The sequence below is a fragment of the Portunus trituberculatus genome, chromosome 39 (assembly GCF_017591435.1).
Source record: "Portunus trituberculatus isolate SZX2019 chromosome 39, ASM1759143v1, whole genome shotgun sequence".
In the NCBI taxonomy this organism is placed as follows: domain Eukaryota; kingdom Metazoa; phylum Arthropoda; class Malacostraca; order Decapoda; family Portunidae; genus Portunus; species Portunus trituberculatus.
This window is the reverse complement of record NC_059293.1, coordinates 1698540-1717335: the sequence shown is the minus strand read 5'-3', so window position 1 is coordinate 1717335 and position 18796 is coordinate 1698540. Positions and strand designations below refer to the sequence as shown.

The 18796-nt window shown below is 41.9% G+C and overlaps 1 protein-coding gene across 1 annotated transcript in view; it reads left to right on the top strand.

Moving 5' to 3' along the window:
• The window catches only part of LOC123515679 (sodium- and chloride-dependent glycine transporter 1-like), a 41741-nt gene continuing 22945 nt past the window's right edge, over positions 1 to 18796 (top strand). The window contains exons 1-3 of the mRNA XM_045274509.1: positions 1 to 545; positions 8126 to 8323; positions 10462 to 10596. Of these exons, the coding sequence (XP_045130444.1) occupies positions 437 to 545; positions 8126 to 8323; positions 10462 to 10596 (442 nt within the window). The 5' untranslated portion in view covers positions 1 to 436. The remainder of the gene's footprint in view (positions 546 to 8125; positions 8324 to 10461; positions 10597 to 18796) is intronic.

The window sequence follows — 18796 nt, the reverse complement described above, 5'->3', positions numbered from 1 at the left end:
CCGAGTCTGTGACGGCTTTTGTGATTACACAAATATATCACGTGATCACCAGTGCCACTGATAGATTTGTGGATTCATTCTATTACATCTATCTATTTCAATGATTAGTTTTACACTACATATTATTTGTGCTGTGTTTATTTTGCCATTTTTTGCTGTTATCTGAGATGTATAGCCAACATGCACAATTTTTCACATTTCTTAAGCTAAATTTAGTTTTCTGCCTTGTTACATTTTTTTTTTTTATTTCCATAACACTATTAGCCTAATTTATCTAAATATTGCTAATTTTTTACAAGTACATTCGCGTTTCATTGGTGGGTTTTCTGGTGTTAACTATTTTTTTTTTATAATTTTGTATATTCTTTTCTTATTGTGTTTATTAATTTGTGCCTATCAGGTTTGCACTGCTGTCTTTATTTTATGTGTTGTGCTAATGCTTGGCATACAGTTTAAGCTGTTTTGTGAACCCTGCTCCCCTGCACCTCCATGCCCGACGAATTCTTGGATAACTCAATATTTTGGACGCATCTTTTTGTCTCACAGTTAGTAACTTATCCTAATTACTATTTTTTCTTTTTGTTTATGTTTTTGCGTTGTGGTGCTATCTATAATTTTCTTGTCACTCTTTCTACTAATGCTACTACTGCTACTGCTGCTGCTGCTGATGATATCTGATATCCTTTCTCCCATGGTTTCTCCTACTATTAAATTTTTGCATTAAGATCCTACCAATAAGAAGTTTAATGGTGAAGACATTATTCCTTATCCACCCACACAGTTCCTTCGGACGTGTGAGGATGTGCTTACAAATTCCCATATCTTTACAGGAGCAAATAAAATTTCGTTTGTGAGATCTCAAGTCATTCCTGGTTCTCTAGCATCAGATTTAATATGTGCTTCAACTTTTGAACATAAGGCTTTAAATTATGGCTATGTAGAGTTTAAATCCAATTTCTTACAAGTATTTGGCTTTTAGGAATCTTTTAATGGTTCTTTGATGCTGCTCAAACTCTCAGTGGCAGTCATGAAATTAAGATTTGCGTGCGCACTCTCGCTCAGTTCAGCTTTCATCACAGGCTGTTGAATCTTTTAGGGTTCCACAGTGAATCTATAACTGAGGAAAACTTTCGTCTCATTATGGACTTTCGGTATTATATGAACTTCTTAAATCCTGAGGAGCGCCGCATTGCTTCCACCCTTGATTACAAAACTGGCAAGTCACTCTTAGATTTTGATTTTTAAAATTGCAAACAAGAAAAGGGAACAGCCTCCTTTCATTGCTGACACTAATTGGCCTCATTCTGCTTCCTCACAGGTCTCTCACACCACAGACTATCACAATGTGCCTTTTTGGTGTAGTTATATTCACAAACAGTACCCAATGTTGCTTTTCGCGTCAACGCGATTAACGCTTTGCGGCTCGTGCATCACAGCCTCAGATGTTTCACTAATGTGCAATGGTCCTCCGCTTTCTTCTCAGCGTTCAGCTCTAGTTAGCTTTACCTCCTATGGTCGTTCTACTGATGTAAAGTCACATATATGTTATAGACTCGAGGCCATACCATGCTCGTTTATCATCACGGCAGGGTCGCACTGATAACTTACTTTCTATCCGTCTGTCTAAATTTTGCTTCGTTCATGATCCTTCTTCTTACTCCTCAGAGGAATGTTTTCAGATTCAAAAGCTTCAGAGACAACAACAGCAAATGCTTCTTCAACTCAGAATTTTCACTGTGCCAGCCTTTGATGCCCAATGGATTGACGAAACCTGTATCCTTGCCAACAGCTACCTATGTGCCTTCTTGCTAGATACTGGCGGAGACGCCTCAGAACGCCTAACTTCATAAAACCTGTTTTAACAAGAGATGATAGGTGAAGTTTCCAGTTAAGATTATGAGTAAAGGACAGGCCGAGGATATTCATTGTAAAAGAGGGAGGCAGTTGAGTATCATTGAAGAAGAGGGGATAGTTGTATGGAAGGTGTCGAGTTGATAGATGGAGGAATAGAGTTTTTGAGGCATTGAACACTACTAAGTTTTTTTCTGCCCCAACCAGAGATCGTAGAAAGATCAGAAGTCAGGCATTCTGCGGCTTCCTTGCGTTATTTGATAACTTTCTGAAGGGTTGGTCATCTCTGAAAGGAAGTGGAAAGATGTAGGGTGGTATTATCAGCGTAGGAGTAGATAGGGCAAGAAATTTAATTCAGAAGATCATTAATAAATAATAGCAAGAGAGTGGGTGACAGGACAGAATCCTGAGGAACACCACAGTTAATAGATTTAGAAGAACAGTGGCCATCTACGACGGTTGCAATAGAACGGTCGGAAAGGAAACTTAAGATAAAGTTGCAGAGGGAAGGATAGAAACTATAGGAGAGCAATTTTGAAATCAAAGATCTGTACCAGACTCTATCAAAAGCTTTTGATATGTCTAACGCGACAGCATAAGTTTCACCGAAATCTCTTAAAGGGGATGACCAACACTTGGTACGGAAAGCCAGTAGATCACGTAGAAGAGCGACCTTGACGAAGCCATACTGGCGATCAGATAGAAGGTTGTAAAGTGACAGATATTCAGGAATCTTCCTATTAAGGATAGACTCAAAAATTTAAGACAAGCAAGAGATAAAAGCTATAGGACGGTAGTTTGAGGGATTAGAACGGTCATCCGTTTTTAGGAACAGGCTGAATGTAGGCAAACTTTTCAGAGACGACCAACCCTTTCCTTTTCCTGTCATCCCTATTCTGTCCAACCTTCTAATGCAAGAGTTAACCAGTATTCTCAATCATTCATACCTTTTACTGGTAAGCTCTGGAATTCCCTAGCTGCTTCTGTATTTCCATCCTCCTGCAACTTAGCTTCTTTTAATAGGGAGGATTCAAGACATATGTCCCACTTTTGACAACTCTTTCTAATCTTTCATGGGAACTGCAATTCTAGTGGGCCTTTTTTTCTAATATATATATATATATATATATATATATATATATATATATATATATATATATATATATGTATATATATATATATTTTTTTTTTTTTTTTTTCCTTGGCAGTTCTCTCTTACATAAAAAAGAAAAAAAAAACAAGAAGGAAAGGTAGAAGTCGATAGACATAGTTGCAAGAGTTTAGCCAAGCAAAGTGCAAGCACGGAGAGACCATCAGGTTCATACCCTTCCGAGGGTTTAGGCTAGCGAGAGCATGGAAAACATTTTAACAAAAAATGTAGAATCTAGGCATGAAATAGTCAGAGGGAGGAGGAGAGGGAGGAACAAATTCAGAATCATCCATGGAATTTTTGCAAAGGTTTGAGAAAAGAATTCAGCCTTAGATATAGAAGAGATGGCAGTGGCGCCATCAGGATGAAATGAAGGAGGGAAAGATGAAGAAGTAAAGTTATTGGAGATGTTTTTGGCCGGATGCCAGAAGTCACAATGGGAGTTGGAGTTTGAAAGATATTGACATTTTTTTATTTATGAAGGAATGTTTGGCAAGTTGAAGAACAGACTTTGCATGATTCGGGGCAGAATTATAAAGTGCATGAGATTCAGGGGATAGAAGGCTCAAGTACCTTTTGTGGGCAACCTCTCTATCATGTATAGCACGAGAACAGGCTGAGTTAAACCAAGGGTTTAGAAGGTTTAGGTTGAGAAAAAAGAAAGAGGGAATGGAATGTACGCCTCCATGCCAGACACAATCATCTCTGTTATGCGTTCAGCATACAGAGATGAGTCTCTGACACGGAAACAGTAATCATTCCAGGGAAAATTAGCATTATAGGTAGATGGTTGGATAGATGGATGGATGGATGGATAGATATAGATAGATGGATGGATAGATAGATGGATAGATCTATGAATGGATGAATAGATATAGATAAATGGATGGATAGATACATGGATAGCTGGATGGATAAATGGTTGCATAGATGGATGAACAGATAGATGGATGGATAGATAGATAACAATAGACCAGAGAGAAAGAGAGAGAGGGGGAGGGGGTGCGTACTTGCCATACGCAATATGACCAGTCATGAGTCATTACCCATTGGACTTTGGTAAATGATTCCAGACAGTCTTACCGGGAGTGGCACTGGCGGTGCAAGTGGCACTGGCGGTATAAGAAGCGCCAAGCAATACTAGCTGATGACTGCCGCCAAGAAAATTTTTGCGGGTACGAATTTTTTTTTACCAGTATAGCACCTTTAAGCATGTTACCGGTAGTACAGGGAAATGTACCGGTACTTGCCCACTTTTAGTCTGGCATCCTCTCAGTGTTTGGCTGGGTACCATAGCGTACGGTCCCATCTCGCGCTTATTCGTCTTAGTCCACTGGAGTGACCCCACTAGAGTAAGTATTGCTGGCAACAGTGGGCACCCCAGTACATGTGTGTGTGTGTGTGTGTGTGCTCGCGGGACATAATGCAAATCGTTTTCTTTTTAGAAAATAGATGAATCATGTGATGTATAACGAATTTATGAAAATAAAAAAAAATGAAGAGTTACGGACATGACCAAATCTCGCTCGTATCAGTGAAGTGAAAAGGTGTGAAAGAAAACGGAAAGTCTCGTGCACTGAGCTTCGGGGAAAGGGGTGTATGCAAATAGCAAGATCAGAATAGTAATCACAATGGAAATAGTGATCAAGATAGCAATTGTCGCAAAGAGGAAGAGAAATTGACTGAAGACTAGAGAAGTTGATAAGACTTTTGATTTTAACCTTTGCAAGTAAGTGAGTGGAAGTCCTCACACATGTGAACCATACTGTGTATAGACAGAGACAGGTAAGACTTGTAAAGTTAGCGAGCTCGAAGATGAGAAGGAGAGAGAGAGAGAGAGAGAGAGAGAGAGAGAGAGAGAGAGAGAGAGAGAGAGAGAGAGAGAGAGAGAGAGAGAGAGAGAGAAGAAACTGGCGGATGCGATTCAACAACAATGAACACAAGTACAATACAAGAAAAACAACAGACAACATGAACGGCAACACAAGAACACCTGAACAATAAACTAATACAACAACAACAATAACAATAACAACAACCACAGAAAAAACATATTATATCTAGTGTTGTTGTTACTGTTTATTATCAACTATTTCTTTCATCATCACCATTAGCATCACCAAACAGAAACAATGCTGGTAATTCTTATCCATTTATCTTATAGTAATTTATTTTATATTTTGTGAATTACATTCCCTTGATCTGATTATGATATATTTTGTTTTACTTTTCCAATTATATTGCTTATATCATATTTACTTTTATTCATCTTATTTTTTGTTTAACTTTATTATTAAGTACAGAAAACTATAATCCGTTATTACGAACATCTATTTTTTCATCGATTCTAACATTTTGAGGTATATCTTGGGAGAGAGAGAGAGAGAGAGAGAGAGAGAGAGAGAGAGAGAGAGAGAGAGAGAGAGAGAGAGAGAGAGAGAGAGAGAGAGAGAGAGAGAGAGAGAGAGAGAGAGAGAGAACAATTTAATAGTCTGATCAATAGTGAAGAACACTTGACTATGTTCCTGAGCAACCGGTCGTAATTCATGTGTCTGGTTACTTGAAGAGCGATGCTCGTATAACCTACAAACTGCCAAGATCAGTAAGTACACTCGTGAACGTAAACTACATGATACTTAAGACTTACATCGACACAACCTTCCAGATAACTATCCCCTCTTTTCAATGGCACTCAACTGTCCTCATCTTCTACACTAAATATCCTCGGTCTTTTATTTACTCATTATCTAACGGGAAACTTAACATCTCATCTCTTGCTAAAACACCTTCTATGAAGTTAGTCCTTCTGAAGCGTCTCCGCCAGTTTTATCGCCCTTTCAGCTACTAACTTTGTACAAGGGCCTTATCCGTCCTTGTATGGAGTACTCTTCGCATGTTTCGGGGGCGTTGCACAGTTTTGTTAGAGAGAGTGGAATCAAAAGCTTCTCGTCTCATCAACTCCTCCACCTATGACTGATTGTCTTCAGCCTTTTTCTCATCGCCGCAATGTTGCATCCCTTGCTATCTTTTATCACTATTTTATGCTTACTGCTCCTCTGATCTTACTAACTGCATTTCTCCCGTCGTCCTGCGACCTCGCTGCACAACGCTTTCTTTTTTCTCTCATCCCTGTTCTGTCCAACTCTCTAATACAAGAGTTAACCAATACTCTCAATCTTTCATGTCTTTCTCTGGTAAACTCTGGAACTCCCTGCCTGCTTCCTTACGAGTATTTCCATTTTCCTACGACTGGACTTCTTTTAAGAGAGAGGTTTCAAGACATTTCTCCTAGACTTCTGACTAACAGTTTATATTATCCCACTCTCACCACCTTATCCATAACGCCACCGCCTCCCTAAAATTAAGCCTGTTCCTAAAAAGATTGGCCGTTCTAATCCCTTAAACTATCTCTTTTAGCTTTAATCTCTTGCTTGTTTGCATTTTTTAGTCTATGATTATTTGGAAGATTCCCAAACATCTGTCATTTCACAATCTCCTATCTGATAGCCAGTATGGCTTCCGTCAAGTCTGTTCTACTGATGTTCTTTTGGCTTTCCTTACTGAGTCTTCGTCATCCTCCTTTAGAGATTTCGGTCAACCTTTTGCTGTCGTGTTAGACCTATCAAATTCCTCTCTCTCTGCAACTTTATCTTAAGTTCGACAGTTCTATTGTTGCTGTGGTAGACGGCCACTATTCTCCTAAATCTATCAACAGTGGTGTTCCTCAGTGTTCTGTACTGTCACCCACTCTCTTTTTATCATTCATTAATGATATTTTTAACCAAACTTCTTGCCCTATCCACTCCTGCGCTGAAAATACCATCCTACACTTTTCCACATCTTTTCAGAGACGACCAATCTCTTAGGAAGTCAACAGATCACGCAGGAACGCCACAGAACGCTTGACGTCTGATCTTTCTAAGGTTTCTGATTGGGGCAGAGAAAACTTAGTAGTGTTCAGTGCATCAAAAAACTTCCTCCAGCTATCAACTTAACTCAACCTTCCAGACAACTATTCCCTCTTTTTCAACGACAGTCAGCTGTCAACATCTTCTACACTGAATATCCTTGGCAGTCCTTTACTCATAATCTAAACTGGAAACTTCACATCTCATCTCTTGCCAGAATAGCCTCTATGAAGTTAAGTGTTCTGAGGCGTCTCCACCAGTTTCTCACCCCTCCAACTGCTAACTCTGTCCAAGGGCCTTATCTGTCCTCGTATGGAGTATTCTTCCCATATTGGGGTTTTTCTACCCACACAGTATTACTAGATAGAGTGGAATGAAAAGCTTTTCGATTCATCAACTACACTCCTCTGACTGTCTTCAGCCTCTTTCTCACCCCCAAGATGTTGCACCCCTTGCTATCTTTTATCGCTATTTTCATGCTGATTACTCTCCTGATCTTGCTAACTGCATTTTTCCCTCCTCCTGCGGCCTCGCTGCACAAGGCTTTCTTCTTCCTCTCATCCCTAATATGTCCAACTTTATAATGGAAAAGTTAACCAGTAGTCTCAATCAATTATACCTTTCTCTGATAAACTCTGGAACTCCCTGCCTGCTTCTGTGTTTTCATATTCCTGCAACTTGACATCTTTTAAGACGGAGGTTGCAAGACATTTGTCCTAGACTTTTAGCGAAGTCTAATAATATTTTACGGGACTGGGAATCAAGTGGGCCTTTTTTGTATTTTTTTTTTTTACACTCAGCAAACTTCATCTCTTCCGTAAAAGAAAGAAAAAAAAACTGTGCTTTGGTATCTTCCTATAAGTTTTTGATATCTACCTCGAGGGATGCTGCTTAGAGGCTAATAGGTATACAGTACATACATGGGAGATAAGTATACTTCTTTATGTGATCAGATGTGAGGTGTTGTGTCATTCTTAGATGAGAATGTAAGTCGTTGTTTTTCTCCAACACAACATTGATATGTTTCTCTTCATACTTTAATTTGTTACAATGTAGGTACATGTGCTTTAACCTTTATTAAGATGTTTTTTTGTACATGGCACTAATTTACATGCAGATATTTTGCATTCTTCTTCTTCATAAGTGTAAAACACAAATTTGCTGTCACAATGCAGTCAGGCCTGTAGTGTCAAATAACCTATATGATTCTTTGCAGGTAACACTTCTCCAGACATGACGGTGGACAAGAAAGTGTTGAATATCAGCTCCCCGGTTGAAGACAAGGAAACCGATTATAAAGTTGAAAGGGAAAACTGGAAGAATCCCCTTCAGTTCATCTTTTATTGCCTAGGATATGCAATCGGATTCGGCAACGTATGGAGATTTCCTTACCTGTGTTACAAGAATGGAGGAGGTAAGCTTAGAGGAGAGAGGAGAGGAAGGCGTTGTTCTGGCAGTTGATTACTCCGTTCCCCAGCAATGAGATGACTTGTCACTATAAAGCAATTCAAGTTTGAACACACACACACACACACACACACACACACACACACACACACACACACACACACACACACACACACACACACACACACACACACACACACACACACACACACACACACACACACACACACACACACACACACACACACACACACACACACACACACACACACACACACACACACACACACACACACACACACACACACACACACACACACTTGGTTGAAATCATCAGCGACAACTGCATTATTGAGTAGATAAGCTCACACCCTAAAATCTACAGAAGAATTTCTAGGTATCATGAAGGCATCGCTCCCAGCGATGCCATCGTGTCCATGGATTAGCCCTCCTTGGAGTGGCTATGTAGGATGTAACACGAGTTTCTGCGGATATTGTTGGAGGTGAAATTGCAAGTTATTCTAGTCGAAACAGTTTAATGGACATAGACATTTTGAGGCGTTGTTTAGCCATGGCGTGAAATTGAAGTGAGGCCCAGCGACAGATAACAATAGTAGGGTTTGGTGGGTAAACACTGCAAACGAACACCATTTCCACACACTCTACATTGCTTCAACTTATCCAATACACTCTGAACGTATTCATTGCCATTGTCTTTAAAGAAAAATGTGTGATGCTGAAAATCTCATGCCTTCCTTTTCATTGACCGGATACGCATGGTGCCACGAAGGCATGATGTTTTCTATTATATGCTTATCTATTTCATGTAGGAAGGGCGGTAGCAAGGACAAAAAAAAAAAATTGCAATAAAAGAAGCCCACAGAGGTTCTTACCCATACAAAGATAAAAATATCAGCCAAAGCAAGAGGATGATTGTCTTGAAACCTGCCTCTTCAAAGAGTTTAAGTCATAGAGAGAATGAAATGCAGAAGCAGGCAGAGAGTTCCAGTTTTTTTTTAGGGAAAGGGATGAATGAATGGAAATAATGAAAGTAGTCTTTTGGGACGTTACTTCCTCTTCCACTTGCATCAGCCTTTGCTTGGGAAAGATGTACTCCGAAGTGTACAAAAATGTCCAATCACAGGAAACTGGCTACCATCTTCATAGTGGCAGAGCTCTCTTGACGTCCCTTTACTTGACGATGTAGTCATTATTCATAAAAGAAAATAACCTTTAAGAAGACAAAAGTCCTGTGAGAGGTTTGTTTATCAACAGCACCTTCCCTCCCTTTCTGCATGGAATGTGCGTGTCACCTGCCCCGCCTGTGAGCTTCTTTTAAGTCACGAATGATGTCATAACCCCTTTATTGTCCTTTCCGTTTTGGAATGCACCACTCCTGAAGGAATGAAGAAAGTCTTGTGTAGCGAGGCCGCAGGAGGAGCAGAGACTTGCAGTTAGCAAGATTAAAAGAGCAGTTGACATGAAAATTGCGGTTCATAGAAAACATATTTCCTATGTGAAGTATGCTGTCTTTTTTTTCACAAAAATTAGCTCAGCTGAAGTTATATTAAGAGACATAAGCGTAAATATCTTGTTACAATCATCAAAGAAATTAATCCTCCTGAAAGATCTGCAAACGTAGGTCCTTGTGGCCCAGTGGGTGGAGTGATGCACTTCGTGTCTGGAGTGAGGAATTTGAGGGGCGCATATATTCGAACTCCCTCTAGGAATTTACAGTAGGCTCATGGACCATCCACTCCATCACCGTGTGTGCCTAGCAAAAAGGCCTTTCCTGAGGAAAACCTGCCACCTGCCACACCTGTGATAACGTCACGGGACTACTTCAGGGATCAAAAGAATCACAAAATCTTTATAGGTCTTAAAAAGAGTGAAAAAAAATCAGCAAACATTTGAAGAAAGAATGCGTGTCTGTGGTATAGTTCATTATTTCACCTTCCTAATTGTCTGCAAAAACAAGCGTTAACAAACCTAACAGTCCTAACTTGAATGATTTTCTAATATGTGCAACGAGGATTGTTACTTCCAGATAATGACTAGTTTAGCGACCATTTTATGTATAAGTGAATTTCCATTTCAAGTTTTAGAACTACTAGCTAATTGTAATGATCAACTTCTTGTTTTCAGCCGCTTTTCTGATCCCTTACGTGACGATGCTTTTCGTGGCAGGAATTCCTGTCTTCTTCATGGAATTAAGCATCGGCCAGTATGTCAATCTAGGGCCCGCTGTTCTTTTCCCCAAGATGGCGCCCATCTTTTCTGGTGAGTCACTAAATGTACGTATATACCTTTATGAGAGAAGTAGTCCTCTTTGAGTATGTTGCTGTCCCAGATCGGAATACATTCTCTTATCCATCATTTTATTATGGCCTTATTTGGGAATAGTAGGCAGTAACCACCCGTCACCATAGTTAGACTTTGAATACCCATAGGACAGTTGGGAGCGAGGTGCTGCAAGACATGGCAGCTGTGGTTCCTTTTTCGTAGAATTGTATTTACTACACTATAAAGTCTTTTTACCTCGTATTATCCTCCTTCCACGGAATATGTGAACATTTTGTGTTCCAACTGAGAAGTTGTTTTAGTAACATTTATGGTGAAAGGAAGAACGGGAGAAAGGTTGCATCTTAATCTAATCGTAAAGTAAATGCAATACAAATGTAAATTACAGAACTTCTCTTGAATAAGATAACATCATTTTCCGACACGTCTCCTGAATTAGTTGAGGCTCAGGAAAGACTTTGTGTGACAACGAGGGCGCTGTGCTTCTTCATTTTTAACCCACAACTGTATACACGTATGACAATAACACTATGTATTATACACTCTTAACTAACTGCACATGTACACAAGTGATACATATTTCATCTATTGTATGTTAATTACCTATTCTTTGTCATTTTCTTTTCATTATTCTTGTATCATCATTCCTATTGTTGTTGTTACTGGTATGTATTAAATATCGCATAAATGTAGACGCTTCACCTTACTCTTTTGTTTCTAGCGTTCACTCTGTTGTGAGGCGCGTCTCATAGCACTCAGCATGCAATCTGACTGTGGCCCTTCACCATCCGTGCTGGCACAACCACCCTAGCACAATAGTCGTGTTTACTCATAACATTAAACACACAAAGATAAATGATAACTTATTATGTGATTTTTTCTAAGTGTCACCTCAGCATTACGTTTATAAGCCACAGTGTACCATGTATTGCACCAGTAATTACAGACTTTTTTTATGCAAGAGGAAGAGCCCCCATGGACAACAAAATATAAGAAAAATAAAGCCCACTGGAACTGCAATGTCCCTAAAAGATCTGAAAGAATCAGCCAAAAGCCTGGAACAAATGTCTTGACATCTCTCTCTTAAAAGAAGTCAAGTCGAAGGAAAATGGAAATACAGAGGCAGGTAGGGAATTATAGAGTTTACAAGAAAAAGGTATGAATGAGTGAGAATACTGATTAACTCTTGCATTAGAGGGTTGGACATAACAGGGATGAGAGGAAGAAGAAAACCTTGTGCAGCGAGGCCGCAGGAGGAAGAGAAGCACGTAACTAGCAAAATCTAAAGACCATTTAGCATGAAAATAGTGATAAAAGGTAGAAAGGGATGCAACATTTCGACGGTGAGAAAGAGGCTGAAAAAAGTCAGAGTAGGGAAGTTGATGAGACGAAAAGCTTTTGATTCCACTCTATCTAATAAAGCTGTATGAGTGGAACCTCCAAACATGCGAAGAGTACACCATACAAGGACGGACAAGGCAGTTGAAGGGGTGAGATAAACTGGTGGAAACGCCGCATAACGCCTAACTTCATAGAAGTTGTTTAAGCAAGAGATGAGATGTGAAGTTTCCAGTCAAGATTATGAGAAAAAGGACAGACTGAGGATATTCAGTGTGGAAGAGGGAGACAGTTGAGTCTCATTAAAGAAGTGAAGATAGTTGTCTGGAAGGTTGTGTTGAGTTGATAGATGGAGGAATTGAGTTTTGGAGGCATTCTCTGTCCCAATCAGAAGTCTTAGAGAGATCATGAGTCAGGCTGTGGCGTCCCAGCGTGATTTGATGACTTCCTGAAGGGTTGGTCGTCTCTGAAAGGAAGTAGAAAAATGTAGGGTAGTATCACCAGCGTAGGAGTGGATAGGGTAAGAAATTTGATTAAGAAGGTCATTAATGAATAATAGAAAAAGAGTGGGTGATAGGATAGAGTCTTGAGTAACACCACTGATAATAGATTTAAGAGAAGAACAAGGGCCGTCTATCACGGCTGGAATAGAACGGTCTGAAAGGAAGTTTGAGATAGTGTTGCAGAGAGAAGGATAGAAACCGTAGGAAGGCAGTTTTGAAATCAAAGTTTTGTGCCAGACTCTATCAAAAGCTTTTGATATGTATATCGCGACAGCAAAAGATTCATGAAATCGCTAAAAGAGGATAACCAAGACTCAGTAAGGAGTTTTTAGCAAAGATTTGAGAGAAGAGTTCAGCTTTAGAAACAGATGATATGGCAGTGGAGCCATCAGGATGAAATAAAAGAGGGAAAGATGAAGAAATAATGTCATTGGAGATGTTTTTTGCTAGATGCCAGCATTCACAAGGGTAGTTAGAGTTTGAAAGATTTTGGCATTTGGTAAGTTGAACAGACTTAGTATGATTCCGGGCAGAAATATAAAGTGCACGAGATGCAGGAGAAGTAAGACTCAAGTACCTTTTGTGGGCAATCTCTCTCTATCATGTGTAGCACGAGAACGTGCTGCGTTAAACTAAGGTTTAGAATGTTTAGGTTGAGAAAAAGAATGAGGAATGTACGCCTCCATGCCAAACACTATCACCTCCGTTATGTGTTCAGCAAAAACAGATGAGTCTCTGACACAAACAGTAATCATTCCAGGGAAAATCAACATATACCTCTTCAGGTCTCCCCCATCTGGCAGAGATAAAACTCCAGAGGTAGATCCGCTTTGGGGGGGCCTTAGGAGGAGTTAGATATACAGGACAAGATACAGAAATGAGATTGTGATCGGAGTAGCCCAACGGAGAAAATAGGGTAGCAGCATAAGATGAAAGATTAGAGTTGAGGAAAAGATCAAGAATGTTGGGTGGATCTCCAAGACGGTCAGGGATACGAGTAGGGTGTTGCATCAGTTGCTCTAGGTCATGGAGGATGGCAAAGTTCAAGACTAGTTTACCAGGATGGTCAGTGAAGGGAGAGGAAAGCCAAAGCTGGTGGTGAACATTGAGATCTCCAAGGATGGCGATTTCTGCGAAAGGGTAGAGGGACAATATGCTTTACTTTGGAAGTAAAATAGTCAAAGAATTTACTATAGTCAAAGGAGTTAGGGAGAGATAGATATCACATATAAATTTAGTTAGAGAGTGACTGTTCAATCTAAGCCAGATGGTGGAAAACTCGAAAGATTCTAGAGTGTGGGCACGAGAGCAAATTAACACGCGCGCCGCTGGCCATTTTAATCCTAAACCAATCCGTTGTGCCAGCCAATTTTACATATTTTTTATGCATTAAAAACTCGTAAATCATGTAAGAATAATGAAAACATACAAAAGTTGTCCTAGAAAGTAAAAAAGTAAAAAAAAAATATCATCATGCGTAGGTAGACTGGCTATTTGTATGTTAGCAGAGGTTGGTATATTTTTACCTACCGCCGCTTCGCTGATGAATAGTAGGCTTCCTCATATGCGTTTGCATGTGTGGTTGCATTTTTTTCAGCTGTATTTGCCATATGAACACCCTATTTTCACTTTAGAAATGCAGAAGCAAGGGCACAATGTACAACCCTACATCACACTCAGTACACTGAAATCGCGAGTCAGTGGGCCACTCAAGGAGCGTACCAACAAACTAACACTTTCAGTTCCTAGGGGGGAGCTTGAAGTACACGTTGTGTGTTTTTTATAACGTTATTTTGACAAATAAACATGCAAGAATTTTTCTTATAGGTTGCCGCCGTAAATTTACAGCGGTGGCAGTGCGCAGGTTAACTTATTGCGCACATAGACGCAACATACAGCTTTGGAACGAAAATGAGAATAGAAAAAGCTGGAGGGAACAGAGAAGGGCTACGGTCAGTTGCATCAGACAGCTGTGCTTTGGTAAAGAAAAGAAGATAAGGTTTAGTAGAGGAGAGGTGGTGTGTTACAGATTGATAAATTAGATCTAAGACCGCGTATGTTGCAGAAGTTAATGAAGAAAATGTTAAGGGAGGTGTGAAAACGTTATGGGTCGCCAACGAGAGAACAGTCCGACCTGGGGACATTTCTGATCCCCGCCCCAGAAGGGGACTCCAGGGATGGATTTGGAGTTGTCATATTTTAATTTTGATTTTTAAGTGAAGGGTGTGCGTGTGGTAAGTGCATGTAGTTTTATGAGAAGTAGGAGAGTTGTTTTCAGAGGGCAGGCTGTGACTGCCCCCTTGAGTTGTGAGACACAAAAGGAAACGTTCAGCGAGATCACAGCTACCTTTAATGGAGAGTTCACAGCACCCCCCACCTGAACTAGTGCTACTAGACCTCGTTGAGAGTAAATTATCGTTTCGGAAGGTGTCTACTACCTCCTAGCATGCAAACATTTGCCACACACCTTTTGAAGTTCATGCGCACATCCACACTCTTCTGTCATCCGTTTTGTTCCTCCTCCCGAGCAACAGTCCTTTAATCTCTCGTGTACTTCTCTCCTTTGGGGACAGTCCGTTGTTTGGGACGTGGCTTGTGCTGGGATCTTTTTCTCCTATTCTTTGTATTCAGCAACCAAATTATTATTATTATTATTCATATTCATATTCATATTATTATTATTATTATTATTATTATTATTATTATTATTATTACTATTATTATCATCATTATCAATATCATTATTATTATTATTATTGATATTATTATTATTATTATTATTATTATTATTATTATTATTATTATTACTACTACTACTACTATTATTGTTATTATTATTATTATTGGTAATAATAAAAAAATAATGATAATAATATTGTTATTATTATTGTTATTATTGTTATTATTATTATTATTATTATTATTATTATTATTATTATTAAAAAAAATATACATTATTATCATTATAATTGTTATTATTGCTTTTGTTGCTATTATTCTTAAAGAGACCTCTACGAAAATGTCAATTAGAAAGTAAAGTAACATGGCCAGGAGTTTGTGGAACAGTAGTGAAGTAGAATGAGCAGTGACAACACCTTTACTTCTTGACACATTGAAGAATTGACCCTCACATGAGAAACACTGACACCAATGACAGAAACTTCGATGACACCACCACAAACACAACAACCACTTGCTCACAAACACCACTAACAACCCTCCTGCAGGCCACAAACACCACTAACCACCCTCCTGCAGACAACAAACACCACTAACAACCCTCCTGCAGGCCACAAACACCACTAACAACCCTCCTGCAGGCCACAAACACCACTAACAACCCTCCTGCAGGCCACAAACACCACTAACAACCCTCCTGCAGGCCACAAACACCACTAACAACCCTCCTGCAGGCCACAACTAAGAACACCACTAACAACCCTCCTGCAGGCCACAAACACCACTAACAACCCTCCTGCAGGCCACAAACACCACTAACAACCCTCCTGCAGGCCACAAACACCACTAACAACCCTCCTGCAGGCCACAAACACCACTAACAACCTCCTGCAGGCCACAAACACCACTAACAACCTCCTGCAGGCCACAAACACCATAAACAACCCTCCTGCAGGCCACAAACACCACTAACAACCCTCCTGCAGGCCACAAACACCACTAACAACCCTCCCTGCAGGCCACAAACACCACTAACAACCCTCCCTGCAGGCCACAAACACCACTAACAACCCTCCCTGCAGGCCACAAACACCACTAACAACCCTCCCTGCAGGCCACAAAAGCCACTAACAACCCTCCCTGCAGGCCACAAACGCCACTAACAACCCTCCTGCAGGCCACAAACACCACTAACAACCCTCCCTGCAGGCCACAAAAGCCACCCTCCCTAAAGGCCACAAACACCACTAAAAACCCTTCTGCAGGCCACAAACACCATTAACAATCCTCCCTGCAGGCTACAAACACCACTAACAACCCTCCTGCAGGCCACAAACACCACTAACAACCCTCCTGCAGACCACAGACACCACTAACAACCCTCCTGCAGGCCACAAACACCACTAACAACCCTCCTGCAGGCCACAAACACCACTAACAACCCTCCTGCAGGCCACAAACACCACTAACAACCCTCCTGCAGGCCACAAACACCACTAACAACCCTCCTGCAGGCCACAAACACCACTAACAACCCTCCCTGCAGGCCACAAACACCACTAACCCCCTCCCTGCAGGCCACAAACACCACTAACAACCCTCCTGCAGGCCACAAACACCACTAACAACCCTCCCTGCAGGCCACAAACACCACTAACCTCCTGCAGGCCACAAACACCACTAACACCCCTCCTGCAGGCCACAAACACCACTAACAACCCTCCTGCAGGCCACAAACACCACTAACCCCTCCTGCAGGCCACAAACACCACTAACCCCCTCCTGCAGGCCACAAACACCACTAACAACCCTCCTGCAGGCCACAAACACCACTAACCCCTCCTGCAGGCCACAAACACCACCAACCCTCCTGCAGGCCACAAACACCACTAACAACCCTCCTGCAGGCCACAAACACCAACCCCCTCCTGCAGGCCACAAACACCACTAACAACCCTCCTGCAGGCCACAAACACCACTAACAACCTTCCCTGCAGGCCACAAACACCACTAACAACCCTCCCTGCAGGCCACAAACACCACTAACAACCCTCCCTGCAGGCCACAAACACCACTAATAACCCTCCTTGTTGCCCAAAAACACCACTAACAACCATTCTTCAGGCCACAAACACCACTAACCCCCCTTCCCTACAGGCCACAAACACCACAAGCACCAATAACAATCCTTCTGCAGGTCACAAACACCACTAACAACCTCTTTCAGGCCACAAACACCTCTAACATCTCTCCTGCAAGCCATAAACACCACTCTCCCTGCAGGCCACAAACACCACTAACAATCGTTTCTGCAGGCAACAAACAGCACTAACAACCCTCCTGCAGGCCACAAACACCACTAACAACCCTCCTGCAGGCCACAAACACCACTAACAACCCTCCCTGCAGGCCACAAACACCACTAACAACCCTCCTGCAGGCCACAAACACCACTAACAACCACTCCTGCAGGCCACAAACACCACTAACCCCTCCTGCAGGCCACAAACACCACTAACAACCCTCCTGCAGGCCACAAACACCACTAACAACCCTCCTGCAGGCCACAAACACCACTAACAACCCTCCTGCAGGCCACAAACACCACTAACAACCCTCCTGCAGGCCACAAACACCACTAACAACCCTCCTGCAGGCCACAAACACCACTAACCCCCCCTGCAGGCCACAAACACCACTAACAACCCTCCTGCAGGCCACAAACACCACTAACAACCCTCCTGCAGGCCACAAACACCACTAACAACCCTGCAGGCCACAAACACCACTAACAACCCTCCTGCAGGCACACACTAACTCCTGCAGGCCACAAACACCACTAACAACCCTCCTGCAGGCCACAAACACCACTAACCCCTCCTGCAGGCCACAAACACCACTAACAACCCTCCTGCAGGCCACAAACACCACTAACAACCCTCCTGCAGGCCACAAACACCACTAACAACCCTCCTGCAGGCCACAAACACCACTAACAACCCTCCTGCAGGCCACAAACACCACTAACAACCCTCCTGCAGGCCACAAACACCACTAACAACCCTCCTGCAGGCCACAAACACCACTAACAACCCTCCTGCAGGCCACAAACACCACTAACAACCCTCCTGCAGGCCACAAACACCACTAACAACCCTCCTGCAGGCCACAAACACCACTAACCCCTCCTGCAGGCCACAAACACCACTAACAACCCTCCTGCAGGCCACAAACACCACTAACAACCCTCCTGCAGGCCACAAACACCACTAACAACCCTCCTGCAGGCCACAAACACCACTAACCCCTCCTGCAGGCCACAAACACCACTAACAACCCTCCTGCAGGCCACAAACACCACTAACAACCCTCCTGCAGGCCACAAACACCACTAACAACCCTCCTGCAGGCCACAAACACCACTAACAACCCTCCTGCAGGCCACAAACACCACTAACAACCCTCCCTGCAGGCCACAAACACCACTAACCCCCTCCCTGCAGGCCACAAACACCACTAACAACCCTCCCTGCAGGCCACAAACACCACTAACCCCCCTCCCTGCAGGCCACAAACACCACTAACCCCTCCTGCAGGCCACAAACACCACTAACCCCTCTCCCTGCAGGCCACAAACACCACTAACAACCCTCCCTGCA